The sequence below is a fragment of the Chanos chanos genome, chromosome 14 (assembly GCF_902362185.1).
Source record: "Chanos chanos chromosome 14, fChaCha1.1, whole genome shotgun sequence".
In the NCBI taxonomy this organism is placed as follows: domain Eukaryota; kingdom Metazoa; phylum Chordata; class Actinopteri; order Gonorynchiformes; family Chanidae; genus Chanos; species Chanos chanos.
The window spans coordinates 7,154,447-7,178,798 of NC_044508.1; the positions used below are offsets into that span (position 1 = coordinate 7,154,447).

The following is a 24,352-nucleotide window of genomic DNA, read 5'->3' on the forward strand; positions in this document are numbered from 1 at the left end:
TAAGAGATTTAGGAGGGAAAAAAAAGCACATTCGTAAAGCATTCTACTCAAACACAGCGACGCTCTGCTCAGGTACAACAATAAAGTGTTAGAACAAACGCAATACATATTCAAGAGAGAAGCTCACTTAATGGAGATACCGTATGCAACGACAGGGCATCGCAGTTTACATCTGGATCCAGCAGTTATTGCAATTTTTTTCCTGTGTCTATTTATATATATGTATGTATGTATATATATATATATATATATTTTAAACATATTTACTGCAGCAACCTATAGTATTCTATAAAAATGCATAAGACTGTTTAAGCTTTGGTTCACATGGTTCCTTCATCTGTTGGACTTGGTGATATGATGGGGTTTTGTTTTGTTCGAGGTATGGAGTTGCCGTTGTAGTGGATCGCCTTGAGGGGAAAGATCGCGTCTGCCTATACGTTTCTTCCTCTCTCTCTCTCTCTCTCTCTTTTTTTTTTTTTTTTTTCAAAACTGGATTTATACACAATCAGCTGTCACGACAATAGCAAACGTACATCTAATCGTCCACAAACAGTCAGTTAAGACAATCAAGAAGCGCATGCTTGTAAGAAAAAAAAAAAAAAAAGGCTTTTTTTTTTTCTCTGTAATATCGACAGTAACGGTCAGTGTGTCCTGGGTAGTTCCATGTTAACAGCAGATTCAATGCAAAAAAAACAACAACAACAAAAAACCCCCCAAACAAACAAAAAAACAAAACAAATATAGGGTTTGGCTTTGCTTTTCCCTTTAGACAGCAGAATGGACCCTGAAACACTGGGGTTAACTAAGGCATTGACCAGTCAATTACGTCTGTTTGCAACAGAGGGAGAGAAATGCGTTTGTATGTCTGTGGAATAAAATGAAATGCCAGATCCAAAAGTCACGTTAACAAAAACAAAGAGGAGGAGTAAAACACAGAAACCCTCATACTCCGAGACTACAGTACTTCAAGCCCTTGTGCTTGTGTTTTCTGCAGAGCTGAAAAGAAAAACAAACAAACAAACAAACAAACAAAAAAAAAACCCCACGCAGGATCTTAGCTTAGCGGAACGGTGTCACGAACCGTTCACTGATATGTGTCTGATCCTGTGTTTCTTGAATGGAAAAGGCCATTGAAAAGACTTCAATTCTTTCTTTTTAAACAAGTCTTGCAAAAAGTTACATTCTCAAGTGGACTTTTTTTTTTTTTGTAAAGAGTGTCAGTGTGAGGACACGGACGCGTCTGGTGTCTGCTGTGCTGTAAAACGGTAGGCATTTGAAATCGCATCAGACGTTTTTGTGTTGTTCACCGTGCAAAATCATTTGGTTGCTTGCTTAAAACAACCGTAACCTGTAACTATTAAAATATCCACCTCAACATCGATACATAATTTATGTACAGTGTCAACCCTGTGAATGACCCACACCCATTAAGTTCAGGTTTCACTGTGTACCACAAAAACTCACAAAAATGTACCACCAGAAGGGTAATTCTTAAAGCATATCTATTTAGACACATCTGGTACTGCACTGAGCTTGTGTTAGTGGAATATGTGGAAATACACTGAATTACGCCTTTATTTATTATCTGCATCCGAGGAACACAGTGTAAAGAAATATTTAAAAAGCAAGCTTCGACAAATCCATACCAATCAATAACATACTCTTAACAGGCATTAAACTACAACATGTTCATATATCTTCTCTCTGAATGGTTTTGGGATATTTACTGGTATGCAGAACAAGTAATTCATAATTCTGTGGTTTATTTGCGGTATACAAGTACGGTACAAATAACGCACCCAGAGGTATTCCATGATCTCTTAGCCTTTTCATAGTGCATTCCACAGTTTGACACAAATGACAAAATATTTCAGTCACAAAAGCCCAGGAGACAAAATCTACAGCTCACGTTGGAATGACCACGAAGGTCTTTTCAAGAAAAAAGAAAAAAAAAAGAAGTTGTAACTAGTATTGCCGTTTTTGCACTGCAGGGTAATGCATAACTCACAAATAATGGCGTGATCTTTTGCGTTGCCACTATCGCTATCATTGGTCAGCGCCATGGTAACAGATAGGCTGCGAGAGTTTTTTTTTTTTTTTTAAACGTCTACAGTGCACAAGGGCTCACTTCCCGGCTGCGCAGACTCCACGATCGTCATCTTAGGCTTCTTTCTGGTTTCCTCCTGCAGAGAGAGAGAGAGAGAGAGAGAGAGAGAGAGAGAGAGAGAGAGAGAGAGAGAGAGAGAGAGAGAGAGAGATCAACAGAATTCATTCCTCAAACCAGTCAGTGGAAAACCGGCGGGATCCGAACAGACCAGATTCTAGAGTGACATTCGGGTCAAAGTTTAAAGGAGTATTTTAAAAAGTGCTTTTACATTTTAAAAGGATTTTAAATATACGGTAAAAGGCCGGTTACCCTTTCACTGGCCAGTTTTCTCATCTCCTCTTGCAGTCTGTTCAAGATGTGCAGGTTTGGCTTGTTCTTTTTGGCAAACTGTTGGAGCTCGATCACGCTTTTGTCTGAATTCTCCTGGAGAGAGAAACTGCAGTTAGCCCGGCCGTTTTAAGAGAAATGACCTGCAGTAGCCCCCGATCAGTGTGGGTTTGGTTTTTTTTTTGGGGGGGGCGCGTACCTTTTTGACCATCTTACTGCTCTCTCGCCCGTACATGCGCAGCAGGGAGCCCCAGTTTTTAACGTGAGGGTGAAGCATCTGCAGGATCTTTTGAGAAGCCAGCTGTTTCCCCACTCGCTTATTCTTACCTACAAAACACAGGAGGAGACAATTCGCAAATCAACAGTCTCCAATGGGGAAGAGAACCCAAACAAAGGCGGAGGGGGGGGGGGGGGGAAACAAAAAAACCCCACCCCAGAGTTAGGCTGCTGACCCGGGATCAGTTTTTGCCTCTCAAAATCCTGGTGAATACAACCACGCACCAATAATATAGCTGATCCTGGACTGATATACACGTGTGTGCCCAGAGGGTATGAGCGCGTCCCGCAAAGTCGCTGCAATTTTTACTTTTTTTTTCTTTTCTTTTTAATATCCATTCCACGTTTAGAGCTATAATCTCGCAAAAGGGCGCGCGTTACAAGAAGATGCTATTTGAGAAGTTAAAGTGGAACAGAGCCAGCGTGCGGTTTCTGTTAAGCGTGACATTCCTACCCGTACCACAGCGTTAAAGAGTCGAGACTTACACCAGCCTCGCACGGTGTGTTTCCCGCACGTCATCACATATTCGCTCTTCTGGTTCTTTCCGGGAATCACCTCAAACTTAATGCTGGTGTCGCCCATGCCGTGGTTTCTGTGAGGGACGCAGAGAAAGGCGTCAGGACGCAGGGCCACGTTAAGGGCGTTCAGATACTTTAGACGGAGATCTAGACTTTAGGGTTTTCACCTTTTAAGGCACTCATGAAGAATCTGATACGGAGACAGTAAACCTGCTTTGTTGGTCAGTTCGTACACTCTCGAATCTTCAATACTGATATGATTAAAATACTGAAAAAAAGAAAGAGACAGACAGGAAGTGAAATTTAAAAAAAAAAAAAAAAATTTTTTGCAGGGTTTCAGTGATTTGGAAACCATGTGTGGGCATATCTGTTTGTGTATACATCTAAATGCCTGTTTTCATATACCAGTGATCATAAAAAAAAATATGAGATTGATTCAGTCAGTTGACTTCAGTAATGACTATCTAGGGAGGGCACCTCCAGTTCATCGCCTTCTATTGGCTTCTCCTCAGACGTCTGCTTAACAAAGTCAGGAATGAGGATCTCCAGTGTAGCTCGAGCTGAGAGAGAGAGAGAGAGAGAGAGAGAGACAGAGAGAGAGAGAGAGGGAGAGGGAGAGAATGAGTTCATGGTGCTGGAGACACAGTTTGTCCAGAGGTAATACACAGTGATTATGGGAATGATTATAGGAGTGCAGGTACCAGCTTTATTCTTGGCGAGTTTTTTACTACTTGCTGTCCCTGTGCCATAAGTTACTCCATCTATTATAACAGAAGCTCCGAAAGGTTCGCTCGGGTTTTCTGCAGAGAGAAGAGAGAAAAAGGAGAGAATTGTACAGCTTACCAAAACACACGAAAGATCACACAAAGGTGAATATTCTTGGGATGGGTGGTGTGTGTGTGTGTGTCTGTGTATGGGTGGGTGGGTCACTTACCACATTCAAAGAAATTGTAAACAGGTCGGACTTTGAGAACTCGTTGCATGTATTCATGAAGGATGCACACTTCTGATTTCCCATTGGGGTTAATGACAAATTCTGAAGGAAACAAGAGAGTGTGAGTAGAGCTCCAGGAACGGGTCAGAACCCGCTGTCCATTCCCACTCTTAAAAAGGGGGATGCTTTCATTCAGACACACAGAGATACACAGCAGTGGAGTCTTGCCACCTCTCTCACTAACCTACCTTTCTTCGTGGGCGCGTCTTGTACGGAGAGGGTGATGAGTTTCTGATTGGCCGGCAGGATGGGCCTCTCGGACTCCGCCTGCTTCCTCTTCATGTCTCTGTTGAACTGCCTGCGTTCTGCCCACGTGCGAAACTTTTTCACCGTGACCTGCTCAAAGTCGAAGCATTTCTCCAGGTAGCTGCGAAACTCCTCAATATCTGCACATATTCATCAGAAACCAGACAGAGAACTTGAACGAAAGTGCAAGTTTGCTTCTTCGTGACAGGAACGAAGTTCTCTCTGAAATATGCGCATTAATATTTCAGAAGCGATGAATAATTAATTTTAGTCATGTCTAAGAAACATTATCAGTCTCCTTTGATACAATTGAAGAAAAATCCTTCACAGCTCAAGAGATTTCATATACATTACATCATTTATGGAATAAACAAAACAAACATGTACTTATTTGTCTTTAGCTTTCATATACATTACATCATTCATGGACTAAAGAAAACAAACAAACAAACAAACAAACCAATATTTATTTCTCTTTAAAATGATCTAGTCATTAGTTTTGCTCTTACCCACAGATTCGTCTTTGCACACTTCCACTTTGGCCTTGACCTGACCCAGAGCCCCCTGGGCCGAATCCCCGGGCTGCCCCTCTTTGACCTCCCCCTGGGGTTCCGCCGACGCCTGACCGGCGTCCTCCGCGGCCCGGGCCGCGCTCTCCTCCGGGGCGGTGGAGTCCGGCTCGTCCGCCCGCTCCAGCGAATCGGACTCCTCCGTCGGCTTGGCCGGCGACACCTCCGAATTCGGCGTCACCTCTCCGTTTTGCTCCCTTTCTTCCTGTTCCTTCATTTTCTTATAGTGCAAACAGGGAATGCTACTGGTGGGCGGGTCGTGTTTCTGGGAGAGGATTTAAACATCAGACAAAGTCAGATAACAGTTTTCACCTCACAAACAAATTCTGGCTCCCTACTGGTGCTCTACACTAAATGTTGTCATGATTAAAAAAAAAAAAAAAAAAAGTGCCAGATATTAAAGCTCTTTAACTGTTGGAACCGCTCAGAAAACACACAGATAAGAACAAAGGGGCCCCATAACTCCAAGGCCTGACTTTGTCCCTCTGCATAATGCTCATCTTCCACATTAACAGTATGAAACCTCCGTGTTGCAGAAAGCTACTGATGGAAGCAGCTGTGTGTGTGTGTGTGATACAGTCGATTAGGACTGTGTGTTTTTACCCGGATGCTTCCCGTGCCAAGGAAGTAGGGTCTGGACCAGGTGACCACACGGGTTTCACGATGGAGGTAAACCGGAATCCCTGAATTATGGAATGTCATGATCCACCCATCAGGAAGTGGTTCAGTGGGTGGCCGCCCGCGACCTAAGCACACACACACACGCACCACTGTTGACATAAACAAGCACTTCCCTAACCACTCAGTGTCTATTCTTACATACTGCATACAAGCCCTGTCTTTCTAAAATAACATCCACCACTTCAGAGCTTTAAATATCACAAACAGTTGACTTGACTGGGTTTGTTAAAGTTAGCTAAAACCTAGCTGAAAAACATTTACAACGGGCTTGTCCAACCAGTCTGGAGGGAGAGAGAGAGAGAAAAAAAAAAGAGTTAATAAATGGTAATCAAATGCCTCTGTAATGAAACAAATATTGTCATGTCACTGAGTCAGACTTTTAAATTGCCAAACTATTTCCAGAATGACTGTCATGTCTGACACACTTTCACTGCTACTGTTTCACTGTTTTTTTTTTTTCCTGGTGGTTGCTGTGGTTTTTGTCCTCACACTGACTCAGTTACCCATGTCTCTGGCTAAGCGTGTGTGTGTGTGTGTGTGTGTGTGTGTGTGTGTGTGTGCGCTCCGTCTGAGACAGTGCTCCTGTGAATGGGCACGTATGCGAATGATGCAAGAGCCTCTCTGTGCTTTGTGATTGGTTGTTTGTGTTGAAAAATTGGACACACACACACAAATCCTTTTCTTGAAAATGTATCTAAAACATCTTTTTACCGTTATTATCGCCATCTATTTCACGAAAACAATCGGTTTGTGTTACAGCCCAGACCTGATCTACAGGCATCTCCCCTGACTTCATTACATCAGCAAAACTGCTATAACCAGTCTACCAGTCAGATCCTTTCTTTGACTTTAGGTGAGCTGCTGTTGGTATGGAGTGAGGCACAATGTAAAAGTGAACTGGCAGTTGCACTGCAGAAATGGAGCTGAGAGTGCATGACTCATCAAACTTCGATGCATTAATAATTAACAGAACATCAGACCTGATAGCATTCAACAAACCAGGATAACTCAGGTAGCAGAACAACATCAAGGACTGAAAATGATCCATCCTGTCTACATAACTCAGACTGAAGTAAGGGACAACAGTCTTTCTATGGTGCTTACACCAATGCCCTACTCACTTAGATCTGATGGTCTGCTGTGGTCTGTTTGGTTGTATCATATCATTGTATTGCCTAAGACTTCCCAGTCAGAGAAAAAAATTGCAAAAAAAAAAAAAAATTCCTATTAAAACAGTCTTGACTTTCTAACTTGACGTTTATAAATGACCTGAGAAATCTGACTTTGTGGCATTAGATGCCCAAACCTCCGATTAACTCTGACTCACTCTTTAAAACAGTCTTGATTTTGGTCATCATAGGCTGGACTCCGCCCTCTCCGTCCGATTGGTGGTCGCTGTCTCCAGTGTACTTGTCCTCGGCCAGTCGCATCTTTTTAGGCACAGGCATGCCCTCCTCTAACAGAGCGTCTACGTCGTTGTCAAAGTCCTCCTGGTGGACAGGACGGTTTAGAGAGGTGCAGACATGATTAGACGATCGGCTTGACGAGAAGAGTTTGACCAAAGTCAGACATGACTAGATGATCAACCATGATGATGGCATTTTAAACCAGGGGGCTAAACTATTTGATGCAAGCTTTGAGCCTGAACCAAAACCACATCTGGAGTAGCTGTTACATCAAGGTTCACCTTTGATGACCACCTCCAAATGTTGCTGATTTTGTCATGACAGCTCATGGCGAGTGATTGTTGGTGGCAGTGTGTGGTTTGAACTTTGTGAGCTGGGATTTTGAATATTTTGAGTTGCCATTGGGAGCAGATTGCTGTTTGCAGGGGTAAGAAAATCTAACTCTTTAGTGAGCAAAGAAACAAAACAAAACAAAAAAATTCAATCCTTTTCAGACTAAGCACAAAAATGAAAACTCCATGCATCCATTTTGAACGTCTATGGATGAAATGGATGTTTGATTACACACCTCATAGGAGTAGCTCAGGTCCTCCTCATGCACTCCGTGTTCTTGCTGAGCTATGACCTCTGACCTAAACCCGCTGGTCTCCCCGTCGTCCGTATCCAGAAAGTTCTCGCTGAAGTCCTCCAGTTCGTCCAGCACAGCAAACTCCACTTTGTTCTCTTGTTCCGTTTCCAAGTCTTCGCTCTTTCTCTCGGCCGCTGTGGCCGCTCCGTTTCCCGGCCTCGAGCGACCGTGGGGGCAGCCTTCCTCCTCGCCCACCTCCTCCTGCACCTCCCCGTTCAGACTCTCTAAACTGCTCCCTTCTTGCTCCTCTCCTGTATACAATACCTTTCTGTCCTTGCTCTTGCTACTGTCTGTGAAGCTTACACTAATTTTCACATCTTTCAGTAGTTTCAGGTTAGGGAGAAACTTAGTTACGGGGGGGGCGTGACGGGCCGTACGGGGGCACGCGCCGCCCGGGTGGGTGTGGGAGACGTCGAGCGGGTGACTGCGGAGGCCCGTGGAACCCCTAGTGAGGAGCTCCTGAGCTATGGTACCCTCTATGGGAGGTAGCGGGGGTCCATCACCACCAGAGCTAACGTCCATTTCCTCTGCGTCACTGGACGTTTGCAGGGGAGGTGGTGGAGGGGCAAAACTATTACAGCTCCCCAATTCGACTAAATCAGGGGGCTCAAGAGGGAGAGGGGGTGAAACACCATCGTTCTCCATTTTCAGTTTTAAATATATAGATAAAGCAAGAGGGAGAGTAAAATATTTAGAAAGAGGGGAAAAATGCTTAATCTTAGTTTTTTAAAGCAAACAGCTAAATCTTATTAAGCTCAAACACATGCATGTGAAGATTTAGATGGAGAGAAAAATGCTTTGTGAATAGATCATGTGTTGAACATGCTAAGCTGACTACATTGTTCTTTTCATTAATGTAGACAGCTTTTTAGAAATCACTGTCTCAATTATTGGAAATCACAATGCATTCAGCTTGAACGGTGCCAACATAAAGGCACTGGTCATCGTCCACTGCCGAGTCTTCCGTCAGGGCTGCAAAAGACCAAATAGAAACAATGAACGTCACAATTTATTTCTAAGGCGGGCAAGATAAAAGTGGAATGCACGAACAACAACAACAAATAATAATTCTGAAATATTAAAAAGACCATAGTTTTTTTTCTTCTTCTGGGGACTGACGTTGTATTAAACTTATATGACCGAATTAGTTTAAATGAAACACACACATATCTAGAGGGACGAATGTGACAACTTCAGAAAATGTAGAAAAATAGTGCAGAAAATATTAAAAGCTTAATTATATCTAAACTCATGCATTGGCTAAGAGACATAAAACTAGCGGTCTGCATGCGATAGCCAGATGGTTGGTTATATTGCACGCTAGTGTCGCCAATTAGCAAGCTAGTTATCGACTTAAACACCACTTAGATTCCTTTTCGAACCGCGCAAGCAATATTTGATAGGTTACGCTTAAAAAGAAATACAGTTCCTCAGGCGAACAAATTTATTATCTAAACCCCAAACTAGATAAAAGGAGCTAACAGTGGCTAACGACGGTAGCCGACTCTCATCAGTATGAATGATGTCACCGCCCGACAGACGTGCTCGTTTCAGCACGAACTGTCCGAAATACAATATCGCGTTGAATGTCACATCTATGACGTTACTTACCAACATCAGCCAGATACATGCAATATCTTTATTAAATCCCAGTATATTTCTCAACAAGACTCATTCGACTCCCCTCAACCTCCGCCATCTTTATCGCAGTGGCAAGAGTGGTGATAGGAAACGCTCTCGCCTATGCCGGCATCTTCAAATATGATTGGCTATTCATCTATCACTACAAATTTGTGTGCCGTCGAGCCAATCAGAAATTAAGTACAAAAACATACGTATGTCCTCACGCAAGACTGCGGGAACGCAACCACCAATCAGGTAATGGAAGAGACCATGTTCAACCAATTCTGTAATAACTTATTAGCTGCAACTGCAGCGTTCTCCGATAGAGGGCGGTTATATTAATATATGTCGATGAGTACAGGAACAGGCTAGGAAAAAAAAAAAGATAAAACGTGATTATGAACTAAGCTAAAGGTGGGATCTGATATCTTCTCGGTTCAGGTAATAAGTATTTCAACTGGACAAAGTCATTTCTCTAGTTTCGTGACAGTTTCAGTGGTGCTCACATAGCTTTGCTATAACTTAAATTTAAAACAGATCAGCGTTGCATTTGATATGCATTTGGTGATTTTATTCATGGCTTGTATGAGACATTCAAAACAAAAATACATATTTCTGCCTGACAGGTTACTTCTGAGTTTTGAGACAAAATCCCTTATTGTCGCTGAGATTTTTCATCGCTATATTCGACTAGTTGTTCTGTCCTTAATAGGATAACAAAACTATGGCTGTGTTGCGTCGTGGTCAACGTGTAACACTGCGTGAGAATGATAATACAAGACCTTGATTCCTGTCATTTCAGAGGTGAGAATTCCAAAACAAAACACTTCACTTACGAGAGAAGACACTAAAAAGCCAACGTTTAAGCTCACTGACGAGATCTGGTCAAAGGTTTGACTAACATACTGCAATATGTTCCAGGACCTTTATTATCTTATGACAGAATCATATATTTTTTTTTCCTGAGTTACAGATTAGCCAATCGTCAAAGCTGAGGCATAGATCTGCCACAAGTTCTATTCAAAATCCTGTTTCATAAACCCATCATCCAGTGGTTTAATTTTGTTCGATACTTCGTTAAAAAGGTTTTTCATTTTCACTTAATTTAAAAACATAATTGCTTTTTTACAGTAAAGGTTATGTACTTTGTTCTCCAAACTACTCCATCCTTCAAAAAATATTTTCCATATTTCTCATGATAAATATCGAACTTTTTTTTTTTTATCGACATATTATATAGCTTAAATAACTTCCATTGCACGATACACAAATCCAGACTGCCTAAGTGTTTCAGTATAATTAGCAGGAAAAAAAATGAGAAAAAAAAAATAAAAAAATTAAAGAATCACTCTTCTTAAACCACAAAGAAGAAAACTGCTTTCAGAAGTGCAATCAGTCTTTCTCCGGGGAGAGAGAGAGAGTGGTAATTTAAAAAGAGTAGTCTCCCGTTCCATTTTAGCGATGAAAATTCAAGTCTTCCAAATGATTTGGTGGTTGAGAGCAGAGGCTAGTGGAGAGAGAGAGAGAGAGAGAGAGAACTGAACGAAAATAGAGGAATATGGGGGGAAAAGGCACAGAATGGTATTTCTTTCTTTTCCTCTGCTGGGTGGCCAGGCCTCAGGAATCGTGGATTTTGAAGTGGAAAGAGTTTGTGCTCCATTGGCTGACGTTACAGTTGAGCATGGTGCGTTCTGTGAAGGTCACGTGACCTTCTGTGTCTACGAGGATAACTGTATTGGTCCTGAAATTCACAAATAAAACAAGTCATTTTTTTTCTGGAAGAATTCCTCATTCCTCATTCCTTTTTTTTTTTTTTTTTTTTTTAACTTAAGTGAAAAATCCCTGGTATGTTGCCAGCGTATCTGATGATCAGATGTATCTGGCTCCAAACAGTGTAATAATCAGAACATGGATGAATAAAATATGACCAAAATGCATCATAATTTCATTTTGTTTAGGTGTTGTAGATGTATACAAGAGATTCATTAGTACTTCAGGTGTAAGAGGGATTTTAGGCATGTTAAGTAGATGAGTGTCAGTCATTTGTGTGTGTGTGTGTGTGTGTGTTAAATGCATGAACTAATTAGCGCCCGCGGGACTCTGACCTTGTGCCATACCCTGGGGACCGGACACACACAGCAGACAGTGCACGGAGCATGGACTTGCTGTAATGGCCTTCTCCCTGGCTCTCCTGCAACGGGTCAGGAGTGTTTCTGTGTGTGTGTGTGTGAGAGAGAGAGAGAGAAAGAAAGAAATGGAATAAGTCATTGAGAGAGGGACTCTTTAAAACTTTGTTTAACTATGTCAAACCTCAACAAAAATTGAGGGAGAGTGTTTCTTTCAAATGTCCAAAATCATTAAAAATGTGTCTGGAACAAACGTGAGGTTAAAATGTTCACCTCGTAAAACCTCGGAATCCGTGAAAGTCTATTAAAAAAAGCTTTCTAATAAATTCTTATGTTCTGTTCTTCAAAGACTCTACTGACACAACTTTCCAAAATACGCCCCAGATCTCTGCTTCAAATAGCTTGGAAAAGATCAAAGAAGGTGCTGGTTTGATTGAGTGAGAGAGATAGTGAAGGGATGACAAGAGTTACAGAGAGAAGAGTGGGAGAGAGAGTGTAACAGAGACAGAAGAAAGACATTAAGAAAGAGTGGAGAGAGAGAGAGAGAAAGTGACAGTAAAAGCCACAAAAGATAGAAAGAAAAGTTCTCTGTGGGTATATGTATGTGTGTGTGTGTGTGAATATAGACTCACAGTTCTTCATTGTTGAGGATGTGTAGCAGTTCCTGGACCAGACCATCAGGGGGCAGTGCTTTGCTAAGCACACTGGTGAAGAGACTCTTCCCGTACTGCAGTTTCCTCCATGGTGTCTCGAGCAGAGAGTTGCTCAGTCCATAGATTCCTGCTGAAACAGACCCCACCATCAAACTGAGTGGATCCTGTTACATTTCTTAAACCAGACACTATCCAACCAGACAATTCCAAACAATGAGAATGGGTTTACAGTAGAAAATAACTCTCCCTGACTAAACTGTTGAGTTTGACATGTTTTCTAATGTTTGTGTTATTCCTGACAGTGCGGTTTCCTATTCTGATAGACACATATTTATTTAATAATATGAGGAGCTGCAGATATATGACAGGACGTGACGAACGTGTATCATTCTACTCTGATGTGCTTGAAGGATAAACTGCACATACAGTGAGTGTTGTTTGAGCTCTTACGCGCAGAGAAACAGCCAAACCTGGTTTTAGACGGATGGGCTCTGGACTGCCCTTGTTTCCATAGTAACAAAGCATGTCTTCATTGGTCCTGTAGGAGACAAAACGAGGAGAGAGAGCGAGAGAGAGAGAGAGAGAGAGAGAGAGAGAAAGCAGGTTAGCGCAGACAAGCATAATTAAAACGTAATTATGCTAGCTTTGCCTGTACGCTGCCCCTTCCTACACAACTACAATCCACACAAGGAACAAAACAAATATGACTCATGAAATAAAAATCAAACAAAGAATTTATTAATTATTATTATTATTATTATTATTATTTTACCACACCGACAGCTTTAGAAGGGCAACAAAAAAAGTTTGTCTACCTGTGCACCTCTACAGAACACAAACAAAACATTTTTCATAACCCAGTGTCTGCCTTTGTAAAACCCTTGTGGTAAATACACTGTCATTACATAGCAACAAACAATTTATATGATCCATACTGTAGAAAAGGACGAAATCTCAACGAAACAGAGATGCTAGATCCCGTACATAATTAACGACACGCTTTAGACGCTTTACTGTCGTTCTATCCGAGGTTTTAATATAACGAGACATCTAAGGGATGAGGTTTATTAGCTCTGTGTGGCAGTTCGTTTAAAAACACTTTTTTTGATGAAAACGTCTATAAATAGACGAAGATGAGGGGAACGGGCCGGATTAAATTAGGATGACATACTGTTTTTCTTCCCGCTCTATATGTTTACTCTCCTCCAGCTAATTAGGAGCAAATCTGCTGGCGAAGGCTTGTGCATTTGTTTATGCCACAGTAGATCATTAGCGGCGGCGGCGGCGGCGGCCAGTGCTTCTGTACATTGAGTGTCTCGCTGTAGGTCCAAGCCAGCAAGCACCAGCTTGTGTTAACTTTCCAAAACGAGGGTCGAGAATCATTGCAGAAGGACAAAAAAAAAGAAAAAAAAAAGGAGGGAACATGAGATGAAGGGTGGTTGGGGAGAGGACTGGATTAAAAAAAAAAAGAGAAAAATAGAGAATGACATGAAAAGGAGTCCGAAAAGTAAACCAAGGGTTTTTCTATTTTCTTTTTCTCTTCTCCCTGTTTGATCGAATCAGAAAAAGCAAGAAAAGAAAAGACAAAAAAAAAAAAAAAAAAAGCATTCATCTAGTGATTAAAAGAAGAAAAGATCTTTGTCAGCGTACATGAAGACAGTGTTTAACTGTGAACTTCTAAAATACACATCAGAGCTGATGTTGACTCACAGTTTATTACACTCATTCCCAATACTGTGGAGCAATGGGCTTGGCAGCTAATGGATAACTGCTAGGGAATACAGGCCTGTTTTCCAATCTCTCTCTCTCTCTCTCACACACACACACACACACACACACACACACACACACACACACACACATACACACACACACCCATCAGCATGCTAAAGAGCGCACCGGATGTGAGACTCGGTTGCGTTTGATTTCAGAGGCTGCGGTAACCTCCTGCAGGAGTACGGCGCTCTTGGAAGAAAATTGCCTAAGCCGTGTTTTAAGACAGATCTCCTAATCCATAAAAAACACCAAGGGATTTAGTGTGTGTGGGAGAGCATATTCAATTACATAGGGACAAAATGATTTTGGTTGAGCGCTCTTTGAGTTTCATAGTTTTCACCCAGTGGGGAGATGGGTTGGACGTCTGTCTGTGCTTTGTGGTAACTGGGCCTGTGTTCGGTAAAAGGGATATTATCAGAGGTAGAGGTGGATATTTTTTTGATACCCAGAAATCTCGGGTGAGAGAGAGAAATCTACATGAGATGGTCTTGAAGGAGCTTTTCTGGCATTAAATCGGGATGAATCTCAGGAGGTAAACTTGGGCGACGACAGAGAGAGAGAGAGAGAGAGAGAAAGAAAGAGAGAGAGAGAGAGAAAGAGAGAGAGAGAACGCTTCTCTGAGCACTTAAAAAAAAGAAAAACAGTACTTTGAAGCTCGGCAAGAAAGATACGATCAGTATGCCAAAAAAGCAGACGAATACTTTCAGCAAGTCAGAGTTCTTCCAACATCTTTAAGCCAGTGTCTGCTCGTAGCATTTGTTACTATGGTGTGCTGTTTGATACCTACTAGATTACACATTACACTAGACTGAGAATGAACTGAGAGGGGTAAAGTGTCAATAAAGACAACACATCTTAAATATGCCTAAAAAGGTTTTTTTTTTGCTTACGTCAGGTTACGGGTTTCTGGTTGCGCTGGGTTGTTGCAATAAGCAAGATGAATAAAATTTAAAACTGTAAGTTCACAATTAATTCATCAATATTTCGATATAGACATTAGCCATTCCTCAATATGTGTTCTTCTCTGTACTTGCATTCTCATGGACTTGTGAAACATCGTCACGGTCGAAGTACTGTTCCAATTAAAGGTTCGCATCTAGCCAAGTACAGATCAAATACCCGGATGTGTTCTTGATTCGTGGGTTTTATCAAGGATGCATCAGTAAGTGACTTGTGTGGACATGGGTGGTCAAGTTTCCCAGAATGCATTTCACACAAAGTCTGGACTCCTGAGCTGAACTCAGCGAGTCCGAACTCTCAAGAATGGGAGTCCGTACTTGACGTACTCCGTATTGTGAAACGGCTATTGTCTGATCTCAAAGACCGTGGTGATATGAAATCACAAAGCTGGATGGTTGCTGTGGCAACAGGCAAACACTTAAAGAGAAGCCTTGTATCATCCTAAGCCATGCGTATAGTACGGTCAGAACCGTGGTAATAATAGTTAACCTTGATATCAGTGGATCCACATGACAATACCCAAGAAAAGCGTGACTTCTCTGTAAATACCTGTTCGTGCACTTGCAGTCTGGGTTTAGCACCTGCACGTCAAATCTAAATTCAAATCCTCAGAGTCCTGGAGGGCCACAGTCTTGCTAATTTTCCAATCAACCAACCACTGTTTTCTCCGACCGGCCGAAGAATTTCGCATGCACCTGTCTCCCAGGTAAAAATCAGCCTGTAATTAAGAGGTGATGAAAAAAACAAAAACAAAAAAAGAAAAAAAACAGTGGGACTACGACCCGGCAGGATTTTGGCAGCACCTGGTCTCACTCGACGATTTCAGCTCGTTGCATAGGGGTTGGTAAATTGTAAATAATTGTACAATATGAGTAATATCCACAGGGAGATGAAAGAAAAATCTCTAATTGTGATGGAAAGCTCTGAGCTCTTCTCGGGATGCAGATACCAATTTGCAACTTAAGTATCCACTGCATGTCCTCGGGTTTTACTCGACAGACTTTTCATTTTTATTTCAATATATGCTGGGAACAGACTAATATTTCGAGAATGAGCGCCTTTATTAAGAGGATAAACAAATCAATTGGCCCTCACAGCTGCTTTTCTGGCCCTTATTACAGTGGCTCCACTTTCTCACGACAGGCGTCATATGTCATCATCTATAAACCTCGCCAAGTATGAGAGAGAGAGAGAGAGAGAGAAAGAGAGAGAGAGACAGAGAAAGAGGGAGAGAGTGAGAGTGAGACGCATGACACTTTGTTTTTTTCTTTTAGTCAAGATTTCCCTAAACATCGCCAGATGGGATTTTTTTTCCCCCCCAACTGTCACTTCTGGTCTTTTTTTGGAGGCAGACTTTCATCATGTATGCCACATCCTTAGATGAATCATCGCAGAAATTAATTTGGTGAAATGAAACATCTCATAGAATTCCCATGTTGAAGAAAAAAAAAAGGTATAAACCATGATGAGGATGGGAAGGGAAGGCAGGACTGCGCGGAGAGACAAACGGTGGGTTTTGAAGAGAGGAGACGGAGGGAACAGAGCAGGTGTTATTCCTGCATTTCGTCTGAAGGACTTTGGAGATCAGACAACATCACGTCATCACATTACAACGACGTCCCAAAAAAAACCCCCAAAAAAACGGACAAGACCGACAGAGAAAAGCAGAATAATGGAAACTCTTGGATGGTTCAGCCCTTACAGATAACTGAATTAAAGCGTTCAAAGAAACAAAATTTAAGAAAGAGTGAACAGACAAGGCAAACAATGAAAGCGGAGAAGACTCAAACATTGAATCGGACGCGAAGCTTTCACAAAGTTACTGACTTAAAACTCTCGAACAACTATCTCAACCGCTTTTTTCAAAAGAGTGTTAAGATACATTGGAGGAGTCGGTAGAAAGTTTAGTCACCATACAGACGATTATTCTAATCGAAATGCATGACCTTCAAATATAGATACAGGAGAATATCTGTGGGGGTAATGTGTGTGCTGACATTTCAAACTCTGCGTGTTGAATATTCATCTGAACAAATGAATATTCATGCTGATTAATTTTTCCATTGGGTCAGTATCAGGTCAAACTCGAGTCATGACTTACTTAAAGTCAGCTGCGAGAAGGTTGAACCCGTTGTAGAGGTGTCCCTCCGAGGACACCTTACGCAGATATGAGTAGCTGTCCAGGTTATCCGTTAAAAAATTGGACACTAAGAATCCTAAAAAATTAAACAAAGTTAAATCAAGTTTAATGTTCACTGCACCTTTGGTTCCCAGTTGTACTTTTGAAACATATATTTGGCCACTGGCTATAGAGAGGAAAGGTGTGTATGTTTGTGTGTGCACATGCAACGCTAACATTACATAATTTGCATCAGCACAACTATTTGCAACAAAGCCCTTGAAAGAAGCAAATATATATTTAACAGGTTAGATTCCACCCCCCACCCCCCAACCAATTTGTTTGCCTTGGGCTCAGACACAGCTGTAGCAGACAGCTGTGTGACGGCTCAGAACGGGCTTGTGGATGTGGCAAACCAACCAGAAACCATCTAAACAAACATTCTAAAGGGCTCTGATTGGTCAGTTGGAGAACTTCACCTCTGCCCAAGGCCTCTGGGTTGGGTTTTCCCTCCATGTAGTTGGTCAGTGCTGCCAGTTTGCCGCGTTTACTGATTCCCAGCCACGATCCTCCCTCTTTCCCTTCCTCCAGATCCAGACCTGAGCACCGAGACAGACAACACAAGGCTCATTAAAGCAGGATAAACACGATACAGATGCACTGGGTTGTTTTGGACGCAGCTGGGCCCAATGATACCGATTCACAGAGTGTTGAAAAATGTCCAAAGATAATAGGTAATTGCCCGGTCTTGGCAACAAGGCAAATTAATACATAAACAAACTAAAACTGAAACTAAATACATAAATGAAAAAAAACAAAACATTTGAAAAAAAACGACGAGTGATCAATTCACAAATGAAATAACGTTTTTTTTGTGAGGACTATAAAAGTGTAGTTTTGAAGATGTTTCTGAATGATGTCATCTTCGGTGCAGGTTTGATAATGACTACGTTTGCATCAGGAGAAGAAAATGTGCCAAAAAAAAACCCTTTTTAAAAGTCTCCTTTGTGGCCTAACCCAAACACCCACCTCCTACGCTGCGGTTCAATGCAATCACTCCTTATCCTTACGGACAAAGAAGAGCTTCTGCATTAGTGAAGGAATTTAGTCCTGTCAGACCATATAAAGGTGGCCATCAATTATCTACTGACAATTGCTGTCTGACCCCATGATAACACAGAGAGGGAGGGAGGGAGGGAGAGAGAGAGAAAGATCTTCAGATGGAAAGGAAGTGATTGATTTCAGTGTTGCGCTGTATTGTGTGGTGGTCTAGGTGCGTGTGTGTGTGTTGGGTGTCATCAGTCAATTAAAGGCAGTTTAGCTTTTGCTCCAGCTGCTTCTTGTGTGCATGCACTTAGTCAATACCGTTAAATGCCACAGGGAACAGAGCACGCATGATAAACAAACATGAAATCATAATTGTATAAAATCGGCAGTATTTTTATAGGGTGGGAATTCTGCCTACATAGCAAAATCCTATAGAGCAAGGGATATATTTTTCAACCACAACAAATGAAATCAATTTGAAAGAAATATACAAGACATAATACATTTTCAGCAGAGAGACCAAATGTTCAGTGTATTTTATTTAAACAAGACAGACAGAGGGACAGAGCTAAAGATCCAAAATAATTATTTTCCCGTTCCAGATATTATGAAGTACGTCGGTTCCTTCCAAATGAGGTCTGTTGACATGGAAACCGTCCCCCCCCCCCCCTATTTTGTATGCAGTTGCAGTGACAGGAAACACACAAATGTCTAAGAAAGAGAGAGGGAAGTCTTGTGTTTTTGCTTTTAAACCTAACTCAACACAAAAAAAAAAACTCATCGTTCCAGTTCTAAAACTTTTTTTATTAAACTTAGAACTCAATATCTAAACATAGGGTTCCAGTTCTTAAACTTTAAGCATCTTCGCGAGTACACATGCCGCTGAACACGGTTCCAGTTCTAGAACCTTGGGATGAAATGTCGAGAACTTACCGCTGAGAATTTCATTGCTGCTCCCCCAGAAATCAGCAGCCTTGGAGGGTCTGTTATAGATCTCGTCTCTGTTTGCTGCCAAAATAAGCCTGGAGAAGAGAGAAATACATACAAATCAAAACACACCAAGGGCGTAAACTGCCGCAAAATACTGCTGAGGCGTTTACGTAGCCGCGGTAACTGTCTATCATCTTAAATGACACCGCAGAAGGGTCATCCCCCTCTTTTTCTCCCTCTTGACTCTTGCTGAAATAGAAATGATGGGAAGGGGAACTGAAGTGAAAAGAGAGAGAGAGAGAGAAAAAAAAAAAAGAGAGAGAGAGAGAGAGAGATACACGCTTTGCTAGAAGCTAACAAAATGAATCTCTGCTCGTGCCGCACGTGTCTCCTTCCTGACGGCTAACTCGGCAGAATCACCTCCGCCGGCGAGAGCTTCCCCATTACAGAGCACTTTCAGTGAGGCAATGTCAATTACGCCAGCCCTTGGACAAAGAAATTACCCTCTCAGTCAACCCAAATGAAGACATATATAACCCCCCTCTCCAAAAAAAAAAAAGCCCAAAAAGGGAAAAATGAGAGGTGAGAGGGAGAGAGAGAGATGAGCGTTCAGAAAGAGAGAAGAATGCTGAGAAAGGACGGAGAGAAAATGGAGAGAAGGAAAGGGGGGGGGGGGGGGGGGGGGGTAAGGAAAAAAGATGAGTGTATATCTCATACTTATTGTTTCTCACATGGGTAATTATTCCCTCCTGAAACATAGACAGGCTCTCATTATGATAATGAATTGGCTAATGCACTCAAATTGATGACCTATTCTGCTGGCTGGCAGTGGGAATTAGTGTATTAATCCTCTGAATTTTTATTCCCCCATCTCTGCATAAGAGAAAAGAGATACACACAGGAGTCTTTAGTTAATGACCTTCCTCTTTGGAGGCCATGGTATTCTGTTATCAGCAAAAGTAACCAAAATTTTTTTTTTTTTCCGACTAAGCACATTTTGTAGGCTTGGCTCATGTGCCTCAACATGAGAAACTGTGAAAAAAAAAAAAGAAAAAAAAAGAAAGAGTTTTAGGTTTAACTTCAGTGCAGCATTAAATTGCAGTCTGAATGAACTCAAAATGCAATTACGTGAAGAACTAGTCTTAATCTTTGTCGGAGAGAATGGCCCTGAAGGTTTAAATTGAGCCCATTAATTCACCTGGACCCTTTAAAGGTGATTTAAACAAAACAAGTGGTGCCAACTAAAGCCCCCCCCCCCCCACCCCCCACCCATCTCCCCATAAAGACTAAACGGTCCAGTCGTCCAAGCCAGAAACTTTACGACTGCTGTTTGTAACGCTGCCTTTGACGTTAATCTCCGATGACTTTTTTTCTACTAGCACTGCACTACTGTCACTCATTTAGCAGAGCAACAGAGCAAGACACTGTGACTTCACATTAATACTACTGACAGTGAAAGACTGGCGGCAGGACACACATACGCACACACATACACAGTCACACTCGCGCATACACAGTCACACTCGTGCACACACACACACACACACACACACACATAAACAAACGTCTGCATTTCATGGTTAGGTCGAGTCAGCAGAAAAATTCAGCCAAAGATCCTTATGGGCGTAGCATGAGACAACCTCATGCATCATCAGTAGTGGCTCGTCATCTTACTAAAGGCTACAAAGCCTTCGGTGGTATTGATGGTATGAATGTACTGGCTACTGGCCGAAAGTACAGATGAGGGGAAAAAAAAGGGAGAGAATTACAACAACTGACGGTCAGTTCCAACAGTCCGAATCTTTTTGTCTGCGCGTAACATATGTCTCTTTCGAGCTGACGGAAAAAGTTTCGTTTGAGATTTGTTTGCCTCTCCTGGAAACTCCTCATTAGCGCTACATCCACGCTGTTATTTCACTTTTACTAGGCTTTCCATGCTAACCCCCCCCCCCCCCCCAAAAAACCCAAAACAAACAAACAAACAAACAAAAGCAAGGCATGCTTAATACACTCGCACGTCTTGCTCAAAAGGATAACAGGCCAGCTAGCACGGGGCGCGAGGTCCAAGGTCAAAGAGATGAAGATTAAGTGGTTTCCGAGCACACAACAAGTGGGCACGAAGGGAATTAAAGCTTTCTGAACTATAACGACCTTCACAATAACCGTGGCTTTCTTCTGGGTACTGTGGCTTCCGTCCATTATTAATCTTGCTGTGAGAGGTGTTGGTTTTTACATACAAATAAACACAAACGAGAAGATCGGGGCCTGCGCCGTGGCACGAGAGGTTAATGATACAAAGCTGTTTCTAATGATACCTGCCCCAAGAGCCTAGACTGTTCCAGAACAACAGAGAGCCAACTCTAATCACTTCAGCAGAATGGTAATTAAGAGTTATGGAAAACATGGCATTGCATGATGGAAGGCACACGGTTTAGCCCATCCATACCGACTTCGTCGCAGTCCTCCCGACAGCTTCAATACAAACTGTCCTCACAAAGTCGCATGGCATAATCCAAATTGTTTTCGTTTTGGAGCCTTGCAGGACAAGCGGTCTTCAATTACCCAATAAGCCGTCTGTGACGAACGTGATCAGCCGAATATGTTTCAGGTAATTGAGTTACATAACCAATTAATGTAAGACGTACGGCTAAAAGATATGCTGACGCATCTGAATTGTTAAAGCAATGAGAGTCACGTAGATATTCTGAAGTTAAAAACAGACCTGAGACACAAGAGAATGAACCTAACAGACATCTATAGCCCACTATGTTTGGAAATACTGCAGAGGCCCAAGGCAGAGATGTGGAACTGTGTAACCTGGTGTTTCTCAGCACATAGGCATGTCAACCAACCCAGGTCAACCAACCCATGTCAACCAAGCCATGAACCGCAACCCTTCTTGACTTCCTATGCCTGCGTCAGATAAACCAGTTTTTAAATTTATAGAACTAGCGCAGCGGTAATTGCAAATCTATATTCAATGTATCTATGGAGAAATCAATTTTTCCACGCAGTGCTCTCCCAAAGGTCAAAAAAAGGGCGCTATCGGTCAGAATACCAAACCAGTGTGGTTAACCAGGAGGGGTTACTGACTGTTTGTGGACTAAAAGTGGGTGACGTTAACTCGTTGCAAGCTTCTTGGGACTCCTAAAACTAACTGACTCATCGAAATGATTTCAGGTGGTAGAGAAGGCCCAAAGGGTCTTACCTATAGGCATTTTTGGTTGCAGGCCTCGGGTCAAACTTGAAAAAGATGATACACATGGAGATGTCTGAGTGGTGAGGGCTTTCTTCTTTTTTTTTTTTTTTAACACAGTGGCTGTTTAAGTCAAAGCTGGGACATGCTGAAAGGATCTGCAAGAAAACAGACAAACTGTTAAGGTCAGAGTTAGGCCACATTGCATAAAACTCTCTGTCACACAGCTAATCAACTCCTATGATACACTCACTGATTTGTTAATAATAACACACTGATATTTCAAATAATATACTTCAGACTCTAAGCACTGTTTCTTAACTGCTTTTCAAACAAACTGGCCCGACTGTGATTATGAAAATGAAGAATGGAGCTTTCACAACTAGAGGACAAGAGTCAAGCAAATATTGTGAAACAGAGTGCAGAAGAGAGGAACCAAGTGAAACTGAACTGAGAATTTTGGGAGGTTCTTTATTTAGTTTAACCAGGGCTGAGGGGAAAATGATGAGACAATTCAACCTCATCACTCAGGTCTTATTATGCCAAGATTAACAACACACCCTCATCTCATCTAAAAGACCAAGCGTTTTTTTTATAGACCAGCAGGCAGCGGTGGTTGCGTCCTGTGGTTTTTTTTACGCACCTCATCATGATAAAAACGCCTGCAGTTACCATGAAAATATCTGTGCTAATACAGACCGTTAAGGACATCGGACTCAATCAATTTGATTACGCAACTCATACAAATTGAAACTACCGCACTGCCACGCAGTAGATCCGATAAACATGACTGGCTGTCAAAGTAATAAATATTCTGACATACGTCAAGAAACATGGAAGAACGTGCAGTCACCCGCGTCATCATTAACAGTGACATTATTAGAGCAAAGTTACAATACAGCTGTTCATTACTTATGATGTAACTGCAGGTCGAGGAGGCAGTAAGCAATAGGTGTGTACACTTCACCCAGGACCTCCACGACTTACTTTCGCATTCATTCAGCATAACATTTGCTATCTTAGCTAAACTGAGCTAAGACAAACAAGTTAGTTTATTCATTACCTTAATTTACATAATCTTTATATAAATGGGTTTGTGAGCGCGTCTTAGAGTATTTAGCTGAGGTAGCTAACTGATGTTGGAGCTCATTGAGTTACTGTATAAAGAGTTCAGTTGAAAGGCTAACTGCTTCACTGTAGCCGAGATTCAAGCGAACAACAAAATCGCCACACCACTTGTTCAGAACATCATTACAGATTCACAAAGGCTAATATTATATAAGATTAGTAGGTCTGAAGACATTATTCTGTTTATGAGCCATGCTAACCTATCAACTAGTTAGCAAGTATGCTACCAATGCCATGAATAGGATTGTCATTTTACTCTGAACAGTCCAATGCTAAGCTGTCTCAAAACCGTATGGTGATGCGATGTGTGCCGATATGACACTGGATTTAAATTTAACCTGACTTAGAAAAAATGTTTATCGAGTTACTCACAGATCCATTTGAGTTTAATGATCAATACATTGTACCTGCAAAGCAAGTCTAGCCTGGTTTCCAAACTCAAAGCTATGCCCTCAGTCAGGTTGACCCCGTTTTGGGATGTCAGTCAATAAACTTTGTGCTCTGATTGGTCACTGCTGTGTCTCAATGATGAAGAAGGCGGGTCCGCCCAACCCACTCTCAGGCATAGTCCCGCCTCTTTCCTCACAAGAAAATAAGTAGCGGTTCATGGTTTTTATTTACATAAAACATTCTAGACAACGTTTGAACTGTATATAGAAGGATTAACACATTACCAATACACACTTTGGAATACAATCACCATAGAATCATTATTTTAAATAGCTGTCACCACTTTGTTCACTTGTTTTGTTCATGTAAAAACTTTAGCACGTTCAAAGCTTCTTTTTACGTTATGTTTTCCGCCCATGTTTATATCCAGAATTTGTCATCTCAGCAAACTGACCGAATTAAATTAATAAGGAGATATCGGCTACAGATTAACTCAGGTAGGTAACCAGCACACGAGTTACCTACAGGACGTCCCTCACTGACTGACAGTTGTCTAACCAATAAAATCGGGCACACATGCTGTCATCTGGATCAAGACAATAAATCATCCAATCAATTCGGCCAATCTTGGTTCCTGGAAGGCTTGGACGG

At 41.8% G+C, this 24,352-nt stretch overlaps 2 protein-coding genes across 4 annotated transcripts; both read right to left on the reverse strand.

Annotated features, from left to right (window-relative positions):
• Positions 1–278: 278 nt before the first annotated feature.
• Positions 279–9,446, reverse strand: dgcr8 (DGCR8 microprocessor complex subunit). Its single transcript, XM_030791624.1, has 14 exons — positions 9,365–9,446; positions 7,694–8,725; positions 7,047–7,209; positions 5,642–5,784; positions 4,979–5,303; positions 4,412–4,609; positions 4,164–4,265; positions 3,931–4,029; positions 3,707–3,789; positions 3,397–3,497; positions 3,197–3,303; positions 2,634–2,761; positions 2,417–2,530; positions 279–2,183 (listed from the first exon to the last, which is right to left on the reverse strand). Exons 2-14 carry the CDS (start codon positions 8,396–8,398, stop codon positions 2,100–2,102), a joined length of 2,352 nt encoding a protein of 783 aa, XP_030647484.1. The 5' UTR covers positions 8,399–8,725; positions 9,365–9,446; the 3' UTR covers positions 279–2,099.
• A 486-nt stretch (positions 9,447–9,932) lies between these two features.
• Positions 9,933–23,758, reverse strand: tango2 (transport and golgi organization 2 homolog (Drosophila)). 3 transcript variants are annotated; one of them, XM_030791299.1, is made up of 9 exons: positions 23,719–23,758; positions 22,196–22,341; positions 18,991–19,079; positions 17,490–17,609; positions 16,993–17,107; positions 12,626–12,693; positions 12,135–12,285; positions 11,482–11,589; positions 9,933–11,117 (listed from the first exon to the last, which is right to left on the reverse strand). In XM_030791299.1, the coding sequence occupies exons 2-9, from the start codon at positions 22,249–22,251 to the stop codon at positions 10,994–10,996; spliced, it is 831 nt and encodes a 276-aa protein (XP_030647159.1). In that variant the 5' UTR covers positions 22,252–22,341; positions 23,719–23,758; the 3' UTR covers positions 9,933–10,993. The 3 variants fall into 3 exon arrangements, with proteins under 3 accessions (XP_030647159.1, XP_030647158.1, XP_030647157.1); XM_030791298.1 differs by having other exon boundaries at positions 12,135–12,282; positions 23,684–23,749; XM_030791297.1 differs by having other exon boundaries at positions 23,684–23,749.
• Positions 23,759–24,352: the final 594 nt, after the last annotated feature.

Excerpts from the sequence above, each read along its gene's own strand:
- dgcr8 (XM_030791624.1), bottom strand. The coding sequence starts at position 8,398 with ATGGAGAACGATGGTGTTTCACCCCCTCTCCCTCTTGAGCCCCCTGAT. Across the intron at positions 7,210-7,693 it reads ACCTGAGCTACTCCTATGAG|GAGGACTTTGACAACGACGT; the intron begins GTGTGTAATCAA and ends CCTGTCCACCAG. Across the intron at positions 5,785-7,046 it reads AATCAAGACTGTTTTAAAGA|GTCGCGGGCGGCCACCCACT; the intron begins GTGAGTCAGAGT and ends GTGTGTGCTTAG.
- tango2 (XM_030791299.1), bottom strand. The coding sequence starts at position 22,251 with ATGTGTATCATCTTTTTCAAGTTTGACCCGAGGCCTGCAACCAAAAAT. Across the intron at positions 19,080-22,195 it reads GCAACCAAAAATGCCTATAG|GCTTATTTTGGCAGCAAACA; the intron begins GTAAGACCCTTT and ends TCTCTTCTCCAG. Across the intron at positions 11,118-11,481 it reads TCCCCAGGGTATGGCACAAG|GACCAATACAGTTATCCTCG; the intron begins GTCAGAGTCCCG and ends TGTGAATTTCAG.